Source organism: Hippocampus guttulatus, chromosome 17, assembly GCF_054856545.1.
Source record: "Hippocampus guttulatus isolate MCC_2025c chromosome 17, RoL_Hgut_1.0, whole genome shotgun sequence".
In the NCBI taxonomy this organism is placed as follows: Eukaryota; Metazoa; Chordata; class Actinopteri; order Syngnathiformes; family Syngnathidae; genus Hippocampus; species Hippocampus guttulatus.
Window position 1 is genome coordinate 34,757 of NC_141277.1, and position 17,165 is coordinate 51,921.

Consider the following 17,165-nt stretch of genomic DNA (forward strand, 5'->3'; position numbering starts at 1 on the left):
TTTAAGTTGAGGTTAAAACCTATGCTCGGGTATTTGACATGGTTTTTAATTCTAATTTTAAAGCTTTTTTACATGTACTGTATGTTATTTTTGTTTTTAAGCAAAGGAACCAAAATACAAGATCTATTTTTGGTGCTTTGCTTTTGAAGATCATTTGCATTCAAATAAAATACAGCAAAGCGCTGAACAAAACGGTTAACATCAAGTCAAGTCATCAACACAACACAAACGCTTTGAAATGTGGCACTTTTAGTTGGGTGCGGCACATTGCGTACGAAATAAATAAGAAATAAAACTGCCTTGCCGTAAGACCGAGCTGGAGATACGCCTCTGATCGAGCGAAGTGGAAAAAAGGTTGATGGAGGTTGTGCAAGGGCCTCGCGTATGAGCAAAGAGAGTCCCGGTGCGCTTTGAGCTATTGACCTCTTGACAGGATGTTCGAATGTTTGATGCAACGCAATGCTACGTTCCTTCATTACGAAGACGTAGCAACAAATACGGTGTGATTTGGGGGGGGAGGGGGTATTGAACGAATAGCCTTTCAATTCATATTGATCGAGTATCCACGTAAATCCATTTACCAGCGTTGCTTAAAAGTGTGTCTTTTATTCGGGATCACATATAGACTTTTCCATCTTTTCACAAAGAGTCAGCATTGCTCCACAGTCGGTTTCAATAAATCAATCGCCGACTTGACGGACACGTCGGCAAAAACGGACAAAGCGCAGACGTGGCTTTGAGCGCAAGTGCGAAGTCTCGACACTTGTCCACAGGAGGCTTTCAAAAAGGTGCACAAGCAGAAAGACAGAATGCAAGAAGGCAGATGGACCGCAAGAATGTACATTTGAAGTCAGTCTCTTAGAAACGACTTGCAACGAAGGCTCTAAATTTCCAGTAAAGATTGACGAGTCATTACTAATCTCAGCGGCACACTTGTGCCTCTTCACCGGAGAGATTTTTGGGGACGTCACAAACAAGGAGTGTGCGTGTGTGTGTGTGTGTGCGGGCGGGCGGGCGTGCTCGTATGCGTGCGCTTGACGTTCCATTCATTGGCACATAATTAGCGGGCATCAGGTTTGTCTCCGCAGCGCGCTCTTGTGTGACGCTTTAAGTTTCCTTTCTGAGAGAATCTTTTGCCACAGTCGAAGCATGCAAAAGGTTTCTCTCCAGTGTGCGTTCTGGCGTGCGCCGTCAAAGTTCGCCTCTCCGAGAATCTCTGACCGCAACCCAAGCAGGCGAAAGGTTTCTCACCCGCGTGTCTTCTCGTGTGCGTTTTTAAGTTTGTCTTGGTGGAGAAGCTTCGGCCGCAATCCAAGCAGACAAAAGGTTTCTCTCCGGTGTGCGTTCTCATGTGCGTCGCCAAAACGCGACTCTCGGAAAACGTTTGACCGCATACCGAACAGGCAAAAGGCTTCTCTCCGGTGTGAATTCTCGCGTGGATTCGTAAATTCCCTTCGGTAGAGAATCGTTGATTGCAAAATGAGCACGCAAAAGGTTTCTCTCCAGTGCGTGTTCTCGTGTGCGATATCAAGTGTACCTTTTGAAAGAATCTGCGACCGCAAATTGAGCAGGCAAAAGCTTTCTCGCCAGTGCGGGTTTGGGTGTGAAATTTGACATCTCCTTCTGAGGAGAAGCTTTTACCGCAAACTGAACAGGCAAAACGTTTCTCTCTCGTGCGCGTTTCTACCGGAGACAAATTCCTTGCGTGTTCTACATACTTGGCCAATAAAGATGAGTCTGATTCTGATACATTTGCCGTCCGGGAGACTGAATGACCGCAGTGGGAGCAGGAAAAGGCTTTTTCTCCGGCGTACTATAGCACGCGTGTTTTCAAATGTGACTCATAGGCCAAAGTTTTCCCACACTGAGAACATTTCCCGAGTTTGTCGTCGGTGTGACGTGTCATATCACCTCGGTCGTCGTCCTCGTCGTCGTCGTCACTGCGAGGGGCGCGTGACGTTGCGTCGTCGCCATCTGATTTCGGAGCAAAGAGGCCGTCCGCTTGCGATCCTCCGCGGCGGTCTTGATCATCTGCGGTCGTCGTTTGTTGTCTCGAGGCGTTGTTTGGAGGCTCCGCCCCTTCGTTCCCCGCCCCATATTGACCTTCATCTTCAGTCATCAAATGGACTTCCGTGAAATCCTCCTCCTCTTTGATGTGTGGTGGCTGCTGCTCCTCTTGATTTTTGCTGCGGGGGGGCGGCGGCGGCGGCGGCTGCTGCTCCTCCTCCTCAGCTTTAACTTGAATAGGCTCCAAACCCTCCTCCCCTTTCATGTCACGGTACTCTGGCTCCCGCTGGTCAGGATGAAGGTATTTTTCACTGACGTCTGCAGGACACGAGAGGACAAACAAACGCGGTTTGGTAAAGTGACTCGGCCGTATCGTCGCGATTATAATCCAAAGTATATTCCAGGCGTAAGTCAAGTCCAACTGTTCTTTGCAATATGTTCTGTGAGCCTACTAGTCTAAATCTCGTCTACCCAGTCCGTCACCTGGTTCCCGCCTGTCCGTCACAACAGAGCAGGTGAGGAACCAACTGAGGAAGATGAATGTGAGGAAGGCAGCAGGTCCAGACAAGATCGGTTCCCGGCTCCTCGGGACCTGCTCTGACCAGCTGTGTGACATTGTCCAGCACACGTTCAACCTGAGCCTGAAGCTGGGCAGAGCTCCACAGCTGTGGAAAACTTCGTGCCTGGTCCCAGTGCCCAAGACCCCCCACCCTAAGGAGCTGAACAGCTACAGACCGGTGGCGCCGACGTCTCATCTGATGAAGACGCCGGAGAGACTCGTCCTCGCCCACCTTCGACCGCCGGTGAGCCCGGCAGCGCACCCGCTGCAGTTTGCCTATCAGCCTGGCATCGGCGTGGAAGACGCCCACTCTTGAGGACTTGCACACTGCAAGAATCAAGACAAGGGCACGGAAAATCCTCCTGGATCCCCCGCACCCTGCCCACCACCTTTTCCGGCTACTCCCCTCAGGCAGACGCTACAGATCCATGCGCGCCAAATCCAGTAGACACTTAAACAGCTTCTTCCCTCTAGCCATTAACTCCTTAAACAGTCACTGACGTAGTCACTCTTCTTGTACTACAAATACTGCTACTGGTTACTCTAAAATGGTTCAATGATTTGTTGTTTACGATGATACTCATGCAGCGTGTTATACCGGAGACAAATTCCTTGTGTGTTCTACATACTTGGCCAATAAAGATGATTCTGATTCTGATTCTGATTATCTACCTCCTCCACTCAGTGCTGTCACACTCGGAGAAGGCCGGGAGCACTGTGAGAATCATGTTCTTTGATTTCTCCAGTGCCTTCAACACCATCCAGCCCAACTTGCTGGGAGGCAAACTGCAGAACGCCGGAGTGGACCACCATCTCACAGCACGGATCACAGACTACCTCACAAATCGGCCGCAGTACGCGAGGTTGCAGAGCTGCGAGTCGGACAGGCTTCTCTGCAGCACTGGAGCGCCGCAGGGGACCGTTCTGGCTCCATTCCTGTTCATCCTCTACACCTCGGACTTCAGACACGCCACTCCAAACTGCCACCTTCAGAGGTTCTCCGATGACTCTGCGATTGTTGGCCTCATCACAGAGGGGGGACGATCGGGAGTACAGGGGAATGACGAAGAACTTTGTGGACTGGTGCCAGCAGAATCTCCTCCGGATCAACCCTAGGAAAACTCAGGAGTTGGTTGTGGATTTCTGCAGGAAACAGTCCTCACCGGCACCGGTGAACATCCAGGGTATGGACATAGAGAGGGTGACCTCCTACAAGTACCTAGGTGTTCTTCTGAACAACAAACCGGACTGGTCTACAAACACGGACACCCTGATTAGGAAAGGAGAGCCGACTCTTCCTACTCAGGAAACTGAGGTCTTTTGGGGTTCAGGGGTCGCTCCTTAGGACTTTCTATAACTCGGCGGTGGCCTCGGCCATCCATTATGGCATTGTGTGCTGGTCAGGCAGCATCTCGGCCCGGGACAGAAAGAGACTGGAGCGACTGGTCAGGAAGGCCAGTTCTGTCCTGGGCTGCTCCCTCGACACTCTGGAGGAGGTGGGCAACAGAAGGATGCTAACTAAGCTAAAAGCTATGATGGACAGTCCCCCCCGCCCTCTCCAGCCCGCCCTGACACCACTCGGTAGCTCCTTCAGCCAGAGACTGTTACACCCGCGCTGCAAGAAGGAGAGATACCGACGCTCGTTCCTACCAACTGCTGTCAGGCTGCCGAATAAAAAATAGCAACAATAATATTAATAATAATAATTAAACGATGTGGAAAACAACTGTAAATAGCACTGCGATTTATCCATTTTGTATTTATATTGCACTTAATTGAACGGCGTTTGTTTGTTTTTTCTTCTTCTTTCTGCCTACATTCTTGCTGCTGGAGGCTGTAAATTTCCCCAGTGTGGGACAAATAAAGGATATCTTATCTTATCTTAAACACGGTATTCTGACTCATACCGCCTTTCTGGAAGATCGATTCATTGATAAATCCACTTGCTTTCTGCCATCCGAGGGTGCTGATATTTTATGCAGCGCAGCCACTGAACTTGACTACACATTGTTACTGAAAATGGCTGTTCCTTAGTCATTCCATACAGCTCTCAAATGTTCGCTGTTTGAGACACACGCGATTCTGTGCTTATTGTCAAAGCAAGCTTAGAAAATGTGTTTGCTTGGTTGGTAATTAAGTTAGTTGTCATTTTACGTGTAAATGTATGGAATGGAATCTTTGCTTATCCAATGAGTCTATTTTTTTCCCATTCGTGCTCAACACGTTTCCGATGTTTAAATAACGGTGTTTTAACTTGTGAAAATGTGGAGACAACTGCAAAGGGAGTAAAACGATATTTAAAATATGCATGCAGTGTCTCTTTGTCAAAGAATGAATCTGACTTGCCTTGACGCGACCGAGTGTTCAGCAAACCAGCCTGGAAGAGGCAAGTCAGGGAAAGATCTCGCATGCGTTTTCCATCCAACCCATTTAGGTTCCCCAAAGCCGTGCCATTTTAATAGCACAGCATTAGCCACAAGCCTTTCAGAGCAAGCCTGCTGAAATGGGCCCCGCACAACGATAGGGAACACTTTCACGTGCACACGGGAGACATTTTGGGATGTCGATACACGTCGCGTCATGCAGTGCCCGAATGAGGAGTCCAGAGAGAATGCACTTGAAGAAAGATCGACTTGACGAAAATAGTGGGAGCAAGCGAACAAACCTCTTCCGTGTGGACCGCTCTGCGCTTTTGTTCGACCAAGTTGCCCCTCCTACCTTACTTTGTTTCTTGCAAACATTTTTAATACGATAATCACAACGCTTTACGCTCCCACTTGGATTTGTACCGAGCGATGTGTTGATTTTTTTTTTTTTTAAAAAGCGTCTCCTTTGTTAGCGGCCAGAAAGAAAAGCTAAACTAAAAGAAGCTCAAATCAGATGAGCGACACTGAGCTCGAAAAGATTCAACGAGCACCTGAACGAGTTTCATGGGAAGCGAACCTGTAATCACTCAAGAGACTACTGCGTCGAGATTTCTGAATGCTCTTTGCTCATTCCGGAAGAACAATTTGGTGACGTGTCGTTACGTCAAGACGTACGCGGCAGTACAAGTACGGCGCAAAAGGTACGGCATATACACTTGGACAAATTTGACTCATCAAGCTGAAAAAAACGTGACAATAAACAACCCAAATGTCGTAAGCGTGCAGAAATGATACCATTCGAAATGTACTTATCTGGAGAACGGAAGATAATGACGCAGACGTATGTGGCAACAAAAGCCACCGCTAACCGTCGGCTAATGTTGAAAACATTTGCCCACCGCTTCCACCGGGACATTTCAAAGCCAGGATAAATAATTGTCAACTCGTTTTATTCCTCCATTGTGTACAGTGTGGATGAAAGACCCGTCGATTTGTTTCCAGAATGTATGTGGTCACGCAGAAGACGTCGCATGAATCGTCTTATACTTTCGGCTCACCCCAGCGTTGAACATGGAAATGTGTACGCTGCGTGGTTCTCTCAACATGGGCCCACCCGTCAACTCATACGGTTTAGCCATAGTTCATACGGATTTTGTGGTGAATCTTACGTATATGGCCGTATCGCACAAATCAGACGGATTCTGAAAATTTCCGGGGTTTTTTTCACCAGCTCCAAATCATTTGGAGTTGGTGAAAAAAGTAACGCAGGAATACAACTCCGAACACAGTAATGCCACTAAGTAGAATGATGATTAGACATTAACCGGACATTCTATTATGGAGATCTACAAGAAATTTCATTGAGCATTTCGTGGGTTTTTTTCTGCCGTTATTTTGACATATAAAATGCTTTGGTATGTTATAAGGATTTTTTGGGTAGTTTATACAGGTTGGCGCTCCGAAAAGTTGACAGGTATGCATGGGTATGGTATAGTTTCATATTCTTGAAGACTCAAAATACACTTCAAAGTTCGGAGCCTTCTTTCAAATCTGTAGTGCTTTTATGGCTTAAACATCCCCACTTTCGAGAGTCTACTCATTGCAAAAAAAAAAAAAAAAACAAGCATTCAAAAAGAAAAGCCAAATGAGCTCTTGCTGCGGGCATCGCACGTCAAGTCTCGAGTCGCTTGACGGTATGGACTCTGACGACTCGGATATCAAGATGGCCGCCGGCATCCGTCTTCCGCGGGAAAACGGCGTCGGCAAGTGTCACGAGGCGTCCCCGGAAGGTGACGACATGGCGGCCAAGTTGGATTTGGACCTGAAACGAAGAAGGCGACGACAGCCTGGCGTCAGCATTCGTGACAGAAGTGTTAATAATATCTATAATGTTTGTCGTCTCCAAAAGAAAGGGGCAAGTCTTTGGCCGCACCTGTTGTGGGTCATGTGACTCTTGACGAGTTGTCCCGCTTCCAAGGCCGCCATGAGGGAGAGCTCCCCGGCCAGGACGGTGGCACAGACCACGCGGGCCAGCTGCCGGGCGTTCTCGCCCGGCTGCTCCGGCCTGGTGCCTTGGACTCCGAGCATCTACGCACAAACCATTTTTTGAAGGACAACGCTTCCTGAAATAAATGAGCCTACTATTGTCACAGGGTGACGACTTCCCATGAGCATCAAGAAAAGTGATATTTTCAGTCAAGGCCATTTCTTTTTCTTTTGGCAACAACATGAGTGGAAAAAAAAACCCCAAAACAAACATTCTTCCTGGAGGTGTCCACTTTTTTTCTCGCTTAGAATGACAACGAGCAACTCGGTTTCCTGCGTTTGTTAGTTAGTTACCCGCAGACAGGCCTGCTGCGCCGGCAGGTTGGTGCCCCCGCCGACGGTCCCCAGCTCGATGGAGGGCATGGTGCAGCTGATGTAGAGGTCGTCGCCATCGGGGCCGGCCACTTCCATCTGCGTGACGCAGTTGGCGCTGCTGACAGTCTGCGCGGGGTCCTGCCGACAAAACACGGCGTCCGTTTGGAACCGACCCGAAGCCCTGCGCTTCATTTTCCACCGACGCCGACGAATCCGCCGCCACCTTCGCCTTCCATTCACTTCGCTTTACACGTAAAACGCACGGCCATGGAAATCAATGACCATCCCGGAGTCGGTTTCGTCATTTAGTCGGTGTTTTCACCCCCCGCCGGCCCCCGCCCCTCAACGTTTGGCGCCTTGGGTTTTTGGGGGCTGCCTGACATTTGGCAGGATAAAATTCCAAGAAACTCTTCATCGCCGTCTTCTTAATTAAACATAAAGGAGAGAGATAGAATAACCCGATCGTGCACTCACTTGGCCGCAGGCGATGAAGATGGCCGCCACGATGTTGGCGGCGTGCGCGTTGAAGCCGCCAACGCTGCCTGCCATGGCCGAACCCACCAGGTTCTTGTTGATGTTGAGCTCCACCAGTGCCGCCGCGTTGCTCTTCAGCACCTCGTTTAAGGAAAAACAAATCCTACTAAAATCCCTTTTCTAACGGCAGGATCCTAGCGTCGCAGACTTTCAAAATCAGAGTTTTTCTTCAGGAAAAGAAAACCCACCGCATTTTGTTGACTGAAAAACATTTGAATATAGTTGAAAATGGACCTATCCATGGGGGGGAAAAAATGTCCCTTCTTTCCTACCAAAGACAAATTAACATCCGATTTGAATGGGGGAAGGAGAGGGGGGCTACTATGACTACAATCGCACAAAATCGGACTCTTTTGTCAAGGAAATGCAAGCGACTTGGAAAAGGAGGGCTAATTCGGGCTAAAAAATGCCATTCAATTCTTCAGATCTCTCTTTTTTTTCTTCGCCGCCCGATTTTGGATGTCTTTTTTCCCCGTTACCTCGCGGACCACCTTGGCAGGGAGGGTGGCCTCGCACACGGCGCCCTTGCCGCGGCCCAGGATCCAGTTGATGGCGGCCGACTTCTTGTCGGTGCAAAAGTTCCCGCTGATGGACAGAACCTCCACGTCGGCATGCTGCTGCCGCAGTCGCCGCAGGGCCTTCTCGCAGCCCTGCAAACAGATGTCATTCCCTCCAGCAAAGAAACGCATTTTAGCTCAACTCATTTTCCGGCCTAAAGAGGTGGACTGTCATAACCAAGTCTCGCAATTGAATAGTACACATACCCCATTCAACAAAAAGCAAAAAAAAAAAAAAAAAAAACCCCTCGTGCATGTTCTGCCATTCCCAGTTCGCGTTTAGCTTCAAACGCCACGTAAAGCAAGAGCGGCACTTTGCGTATTCACGGACGTGGGAAGGTACCTTTGAGAGCATGTTCATGCCCATGGCGTCTCCGGTGGGCGCCTCAAAGCGGATGTAGAGGTTCCTCCCCGCTAAGCCGACCAGCATTTTCTCCAGCCGGGCAAACCTGGTCGGGCCAAAGAAGCGGCGTCAGCCCGGCGAACGCGTCGGGCGCGGCGCCCGTCGTCGCACCTGCTGGTCCGGTCGAAGGCGTCTTTGATGACGCTCAAGCCCTCGGCGCTCTCCAGCCACGCTTTGACCTCGGCGGCGCGGCAGGCCGAAGGCAGGCGCACCGCGGGACCCCGAGACATGCGGTCGGCCAGCAGCCTGCTGCGACAGCCCCCGCTCAGCTGCGACAACCCATCACAAGAATAATTCAAGATTGGAACTTGACTTGAAGCTTTTTTTTTTTTTTTTTTTTTAATCTATTGGGGATAGACTCTACCATTTCTTCATTGCAAACTTTTTTGGGCGCGCCGGTCAACTTTTTCTCGCCGTGCCTTTTCTTTCTTTTAGTTTGTAAAAGGCCGACGCACGCGCGTTACGCGTCGGCACTTACGGAAAGAGCCCGGCAGCCCCGGTTGGTGCTCGCCACCAGGCAGCCCTCGGTGGTCGCCATGGGAACGTAAAAGTGCTTGTCGTCCAAGGGCAGCGGTCCGGCCACGCCCACCGGCACCGGCATATAGCCGATGACGTTCTCGCAGCACGTGCCCATCACCTGCCGAACGGGACCTTCGCGTCACCTCCGTTCCGTCGCAAACGAAGAAAGGCCGCAAGGTCGGCGTCGCCTTCACCTTGGCATAGTCGTAGTTTTTGTACGGCAGCGACGACAAGGCGGCGGGAAGGGGGAGCCTGGAAGACAACATCTCCCTCCTGATGGCCACGCCCCTCTCGGGGGTCTCCAGCACGGCGTCCAGCTTATAGCTGAGGATGTGACGCGACGCCACCAGGTCGATCACCTCGCCGTCGCTGAGGCAGCGGGGCCCTCGCTGGAAAGGCGGCGAGCCGTCGCGCTCCGATAACACGGCCGTGAATTAAACGTCGCCGGAGTCGGGCGGGAGCTCACCTGCGGATCGGCGAGGATGTCCAGACATTCCTGGAGCGCGCGGGGGCCAGCTTCGGCTTTGGGCTCATCGGGCGTGCCGGCCTCCTCCGCTGTGGACCGTGTCGACAAAACGGGCCATTTAAAAAATGGATCCCATTTCCGTTCAAGAAACAACTTTGGCCAAATGCGAAGCTTTCCGTCACTGCTGCCGTGTCGCGAACAGAAGCAATTATTGACCTTCCTCCTCGCCCAAACGTCCGGACGCCGCCGCCGCGCCGCCGTCGGCCAAGTCGGTCGCGCGGCAGCCACGGGCCACGGGCGCCGGCCGGCGGGCGGGGGGCGAGCCCCCCGAGGCGTTCCTGATGGACGGCGACGACTCGGTCTCGCTCTGCTCGAACAAGACGTACTTGACGGCAAGCAGCAGGGCCAGGCCCAGCGTGATCACCTGCTCCACGTCCACCCTGAGGAGCGCCAGCGGCGGGATTAGGGCGGGCGCGCGGAGAAAGAAAGCTCTTCTTTTTGCGTCTCGAGAACACAAGGGCAGCAAATAACCGATGATACATTCCAAAGAGAAAATGCGGAGAACGCCTGCGAGGGGAGAGCCCTAATACGGTTGGCGGATCCCCTGGCGGCTTGCGGTTGAGCGGCTCGGGATTGGCGAGTGCGCGACCCGTTAAAAATAGCCAAACCAAATTCGGGCCATTTGGACGCCAGCCTAAAACGGAGGAAAAATACACATTTTGCAACAGACGAACAACCTTTTTCTATTTGCCGTTGCCAATTGGAAAGGAAAAACGGCGAAAGACAAAGACGACAGCAATCTTACTGTTGACGGGACTTTTTGGTTTTTTTTCCTTCCGTACCCATTCAGCTGCAGCGGCCGCACGGGGGCGCCGCGCTCCGGCCTCTTGCCCGCCGAGCCCGCCTCCGTCCGGTTGTGGCCCGGATGCTCGGCCGCCAGTCGCGCGTGGGCGTGGACCAGAGCGAGTCCCAGCGACTTCAAAGACAGACGCGGTCGCGGTGACGTCGGGGCGCGCGCCGACCGAGGGGCCGCCGCAGCAACTCACCATGATGAGCTTCACCCTCTGCGTCACAGGATTGGGCTTGTTGTGCTCTTCTTCGGCCAGAACGCGGGCAAAATGGCTCAGCTGCCAGATGGGACGACCCTCGTGGCTTTCCATCGACAACTGCGCACGCCGGAGGGAAAACGGCAACATCAAACGGCAAAGACCTCCGACAAGGCTCGGGGGGCAAAAAACAACTTGTGGCGCTTTCAAAAAATGCTCGCCGGTGCACTCGACAAGAGTGCCCTCGGACATTTGGCCAAATCAAACGGACGGGGCCTCAACGTTGCGAAACGTATCGATGAGTAACAATCCGCTCTCACTCGGACGTCCCGCTTGCCATTTTCAGCCGCCTCACCTCAAGAACCAGCGAGACGCAAGCGGGGAAGAAGGTCATGAAGACAAAGTAGTTGGCCAGCACCGACACGCAGCCGAAACAGCACATGACCTCCAGCTGCGGCACACCTGGACGACATCGATTCAGGTCGCGATCTCGAGCGCGCACGGTCACCGGCGCCGGGTCCTACCTGACATGGTGCCGATCCCGATGACCAGACACTCCACCAGAGCATCCAGCGTGAAGGTGGGGCCCAAGATGGCCATGCCCTGGGAGATGTTCTCCCTCACCTCATCCTAAGGTTACACGCGCGCACGCGATAAGCCCACCAGCATTTAGGCTCCCTGCGCGTCGCGGTTGGCGCCTTCACCTGAGAGTTGCTGCTGAGGGCAAACTTGGCCAGCGTGCAGGCTTTGGACAGGTCGATGAGGAGGAGGAAGAAAGGGAGCGCTTCGCTGGGGGGGGGGGGGGCGAGAGGACCGTGTTGGAAGCACATTGTCTCCAAGGAATTCGGGAAGGGTTTCCCCACTTGACTTACAGAGGTCATAGGTCGCAAAACGTTTTGAAACGCACACAATCCGTCCATCCATCTATGGTATTGCAACGGGTGTGTCAAACTTTTATGTACAAAAAAAACCACCGCTACAGTATTTATTATGATTTTTGGGGGGTTGGAAAAGAGAAAAAAATGACTAACTTTGGGAATTTTCCAAATGAGTAAAGTTAACTGCGGGCACTCATCAAAAAATGTGAATATCATGAAAGTCGATTTAGTTCCGTGACACGATTCAAAAAGTGAAACTTGTGTCATCCGTACATTCATGGATGGGGGCAGGGGGGACGAGCACCCGCATGACCAATGGGGACAACTTACTTGAGACCGGTCAGCTCTCTGCCGAAGAAGTGGATGACGACCGAGCTGAAAACAAAACTGGAGAATAATGTAAATAAGCCGGCGATACCTACCCTCCCCCGCAGAAAAATAGAAGAAAAAAAGGCAGTGAGCTTTAATGGCAGTCCAAAGGTCTTGAGAGACGCAACGGATACCGACCCAGAATGTACTTGGAGCCCAGCCGTCGGAGGTTCCGAAACTGGAAGTAGATGTAAATGAGAGCCGCGCAGCGCGTCACGGTCAGGATGACGGCGTCGCCGCCGTGGCTCGGCTAAAAAAGGGGAAGGCGCACGGTCAGGTTTCCGAGCCCGGGCCCGAAGAGCGAGCGCGGCCAAAAGGTTTCACCTCACGCTCCGCTTTGGGACAGCGGTCCCGGCCGCACGCGCGGCCGCCGGCGGCCAGGCCGTTCGCGGACGCGAGGCAGACGGTGAGCGCCAGGGTGCCCACCATCACCTCCCACGGGTGGGCGGCCACCAGCAGGCCGTGGAGGCGGAACGGCCTCGCCAGCATGCTCTGCGCAAAGAGAAAAGCTCTTGCGCTCGGTCGACGGCCGCGGGGAGCCCGCGAGTGTCCGCTCGCCGATTGGACTTTTCTTGAACCTCTCCTCTCCTCTCCTATCGACCGAAAAAGAAAAGTATGGCTTCGGGGCCACGAGAACTTAATTGACCAACAAAGTCCCGTTTTGCCGCATCTTGTTGCCAAGAAAGTACGATGAGGTGAACTCGGCATCTTTATTTTGGACGAAAATAGCGGTTCACCGCATCTTGGTCCCGATGAAGCAAATTGAGGAGCTTCATTTTGACCCGAGTCGTGCTTCGTTTGCCATCATCTTGTGGCGACTCGGTGCCAAGAAACTGTGGTGAAATGAGCAAATTACCACACAATGCAAAGGGAGTGTTTTCCCGCCGTCTTCTGAAACCTCGGTGCAAGGCAACTACGTTGCAGTAAGTTGAGCAATCGAAGGTTCACAAAAGCAGGGCGTGCGTGCCGCCCGCCATCGTGTCGCACTCGGGTACCAAGGGACTACGATGCAGCGAAGCGGGGGACTTTGATTTGACAAAAGTGGCGATTGGCCACATTTTGCGCATCGCGGTGCCGCGGAACTATGTTGAAGTGAACCGCGGTGCTTCCTTCAGACTAGCAACGTGTTGCCGTCTTGTTTATGCTGAAGTTACTTTAGGGGCTTCATCCAGATGAAAACGGTACTTTTGGATTTGTGTCCGTTTTTACTCGGCAACGCATTCCCTTCAAGCGAAGTGGCATTCTTGTAGTGTTCACGCGTAACCGCCGTCCTCCAAATAAGAAGGCAGAGTGTGGCTACCTACTACGACGGTGAAGTTACAACAGAGGCGAGGTAACGTTCGACCGACAGCTAACGCGTCGATTTCCTCTACGTTTGTATACCGAAACACAATTTTAGACAGAATGCCGTCCAATTTGGAGGCATTTGTGGCGACGACATGAAGGCATTGCGACAACGCTAACGATAACGCTAGCGCCCCGGTGTTAGCATTAGCCGTCCGTCCGTCCGCCGCGCCTACATTCATTACGTCGTACTGGCCGAAAAAAATGTTGTTTGATCGGTACGCGGGGACAACGATCTCTCGAAATAGGCCGGTTAAAAACATAGGCACTTGCGATCGCGTCTTCTGGTGCTCAGCGAGTTGTTTCCATGATAACCATCCAACGTCCCGTCCGCGTCGCTGTCGGTCGGCCGTCTTAACGAGGAGGAGGAGCCGCGGTTGAGAAAGTAACCCGGAAGGGATTACGCAACCACCCGCGCGTCACTTGCCGCGCAGTTTAAAAAGGGGTGGGGCCAAGTCGTCGCTTTAAAACAAAGACATGTAAGAGAAACCGAATGATGGCAATTGTAGACACCGCCTAAACTAAATGCTCCGTTTGAACACCTCAACCAAAACCGAGGAAAGCGTACACATCCTGTACATCTTCTATCCGATCAATTGTAAGGTTCCTCGACCTCAGGCGTGCCACCCCGCGTGCCCACTCGATGTTGCTGTTTCTCCACTCAACGGGCGTATGACAAGCGGACGGAAAAGTCTTGAAAAGCATGAAACAAAATCTCATAAATTGACGCGCAGCACACGCGCGCACCTTACCAAAACCACCACGACTATAAATCCTACGCGCGGAGTGGAAAATTTGCACCGAAATCAAAGCGATGAAGTGGAAGTGAAGTTTATGAATTGGAATTGTCGAATTGAGTTTTTTTCTCATTTTTAGCGATCCGAATTAGGTTCTTTTTAAGAATTTACCATATTTTTAAAAAACGGAATGACGAGAAACCATAAAAATGACTGTCCGAACATACTGACAAATTCGTTTGTTTGGGGGTTTTTTTTGCATTCTTGGAGATGATTTTGGTGGTTAGGCAAAAAGAAGTTTGTTGACGAGTCAAAGTCTTGTCGTTTCCCCTTCGTCCGGCGGCCGTCCTCTTTCGACTCAACCTCGAAGAGGTGGCCGTCTGGCCGACGACCACGACTGCGGCCGATCCGCCGCTCTTCGTTGACGTGCCTCAGATAAACTTTCACTCGCGTCACCTCGACTGATACTCTGCGGGGGTCCGCGCCGCGTTGTTGTCATTTCCGCTCGGAGGCGTGCACGAAGCAGGCCTTCCAAGGTTGATAACGGCCGTGACGTCGACGCTCATTTCTATTCGCGCACGGAGGGCGTTAGCGTTGAGCCGGCAGACTTTGGTTCGGCAAAATCACGAGCTTTGGTTGAACATGATGCTGTTTCGACATACGACGTTTTCCTTAGCCCGCCCGACAACGTTTTTGATTCAATCTCAGCATTAGATTAGCCGCCTTTCGCGAGACAAAAGATGGGCTTTGCTTGAACACGCGGCGTGAATCCGCCACGTTCAACATTTACAATGTGCAAAAAAAAAAGGCTGGGATTCATCAAACTGTTTCCCCCCTAAAAGTGATTCCATTAAAGGTATTTATTGCACTCGTCAAAAGAAAGGATTTATTGTTGATCAAATACACAATATGATGAAAAACTCTTCTTCATCTACACCGGACCCCTGCATGAATTCACCTATTTATTAGCGATTTTTTGGGTGGGGGAGAACCATCCCCTTTCTGTTTGCCCGATCCTCCTCATTGAGTTTTCTTTTTAATGAGTGGAACGTGTGTGCGTGTGCGTGTGCGTGTGTGGACAAGCATGAGAGTGTTCACGAATAATGCCCGGCTCATCGGCTAATACGATTCGCCTCCATTGCGTGCCGCCTCCCAAGGCGGTAAACAGAGTTAGAGGGAAGGAAAACATGTATGTGTGTTCACGTGTGCGTGCGAGTGTGTGTGTGTTGGGGGAGGAACAGAATGGAGGGTGCAGTGATTTATAACATCAACTCTTGCTTGCGCCTTCTCTCCCGTAGCAGGGCCACAAACACATCCATTACAAAAGTACTGATGGTAATGGCAATTGTGTGTGTGTGTGTGGGGGGGGGCACTAGAGTGAGGGCACACCTTTGTGTGTGAGTGTGCACTGCCGTGATAATCACGCACTGCTGGCTGAATGGGAGCTGAAGGTTACTGAGGGTCTTTCCCATAGAAGCGTGTGAGTGCATGTGACGTGTGTGTGTGTGTGTGTGTTAGACTCAAGAGATTCAGGTGAAGCTCCAACCCAACCCCCCAAGCCCCCAACCCCCTCCCCGTTTCATTTAGCACTCATTCATGTTTGTTTACACTGGGCAGGGACTAGTAAGTCACTTTGGAGCGTCAGGATGCAAGCATCCAGTCATCAAACTGTGCGGCCACATTCAACCAAAACGACAATGCTCTCTGTACACACACACACACACACACACACACACACACACACACACACACACACACACACACACACAATGACACATGAGTTTTTCTTGGGCTGACTTTTGACAGACATTGCTACCAAATTTGATGGTTATCCCTGAAGCTGTATTTGAGGGTGGATTTCAAGAAACAAAAACAACAACAACAACTCAAGAATAAGTTCACTCTTAGTCGAAAGGGCTCAAAATAACCCGAAAATAACTTTCAAATCAAAATGCTAGACTTGCAGTGTCTTTTGCGGGATGCTTTCTCCAAACATGTTTTGTGGGCCTTTTGAGACTTTTTTTTTTTTTTTTTTTGCGTGTGGCTTCACTCATGACAGACGTGCTTCCCAAATTTCATCATGTTGCCAAGTGAAACTGACTTGAGGGTGCCGGGAAAAAAAAAATCATCCGATGGGGATACAGTGTGACGGTCTGCATCCTGACCGCGTATTTCTCGTTTATTCTGACTTTCCGGGAAGCGGCAGTGATCCAATTTGGTGGGGGAAGCGGGGGCAAGACCTCTTGAAAGAAGCGTCTGGAGAAGGGACGGCTGGATGCTGAAGATTACGTCGGCCTTCTGCGTGCGTGCGCGTGCGCGTGCGCGCGTCTCTCCTCTCACATTAGCCTTTACATTAAAGGCAGTCAGGTGGAAAATGAGTGCGGACCTAAGCCGTGCCGTCCACCCACCTGGCCCACAGTGAGGGGATGAGGAGGGCGCGGAGAAAATCAAGAGGAAGGGACGCTGCGTGGGTGGGTGGGGGTTGGGGAACTGAAGAAAATGCACCGACCTTTTTTTCCCCTTACTATTCCCATCACTGCAGAAAAAAAGAAAAATTCAATCATAAATACGTCTCTGGCACGGAGGATCTAATGAGGCGGACGATCATCTTTCAAATACACGTGATGGAATTAAAATGGGATATTCATAATTCAAATCCTATTAGTGTAAATATTTCATGAATATGAATTGATATTGTCTTCCTCCTGACCAAAAAAAAAAAATCTTAAATTTCCCGTTTGCTTGAAAGAAGAAAAGAAAGAAAAAAAGAAAATCTGAATGCAGACAAAACGTGTCGTCGCTGTTGGGTTATGCTATTTGTTTTGTTTTTTTTGAACAACAAGATTGACAGGAGTTTCTTTGAAGAGTCAAAATGGTCTTATCGTCGGTGTTGGGTTGGGTGAGCAAAACAGTGAAGTGAATCGGCGAGCCTCAATTAGACGTGTCCAAAAGTCCGCCCGCTGTTTTGAAATAATGCGGACGATGTTTTTCAAATGTCGAGGTCTACGAAGATGCGCAG

General features: G+C 51.0%; 1 protein-coding gene and 1 pseudogene across 4 annotated transcripts; both read right to left on the minus strand.

The window, feature by feature from the left end:
- Window positions 1–1,060: 1,060 nt before the first annotated feature.
- On the minus strand, window positions 1,061–6,071 carry LOC147191280 (uncharacterized; annotated as a pseudogene).
- On the minus strand, window positions 5,866–13,792 carry LOC147191281 (3-hydroxy-3-methylglutaryl-coenzyme A reductase-like). 4 transcript variants are annotated; one of them, XM_086134288.1, is made up of 20 exons: window positions 13,683–13,792; window positions 12,390–12,557; window positions 12,204–12,315; window positions 12,027–12,114; window positions 11,523–11,607; window positions 11,343–11,448; window positions 11,174–11,280; window positions 10,819–10,938; window positions 10,615–10,748; window positions 9,989–10,212; window positions 9,773–9,861; window positions 9,501–9,695; window positions 9,266–9,424; window positions 8,899–9,056; window positions 8,728–8,833; window positions 8,307–8,477; window positions 7,768–7,908; window positions 7,273–7,431; window positions 6,866–7,020; window positions 5,866–6,754 (listed from the first exon to the last, which is right to left on the minus strand). In XM_086134288.1, exons 2-20 carry the CDS (start codon window positions 12,552–12,554, stop codon window positions 6,703–6,705), a joined length of 2,526 nt encoding a protein of 841 aa, XP_085990414.1. In that variant the 5' UTR covers window positions 12,555–12,557; window positions 13,683–13,792; the 3' UTR covers window positions 5,866–6,702. The 4 variants fall into 4 exon arrangements, with proteins under 4 accessions (XP_085990414.1, XP_085990417.1, XP_085990415.1 ...); XM_086134291.1 differs by having other exon boundaries at window positions 12,390–12,658; window positions 13,683–13,785; XM_086134289.1 differs by having other exon boundaries at window positions 13,679–13,696.
- Window positions 13,793–17,165: the final 3,373 nt, after the last annotated feature.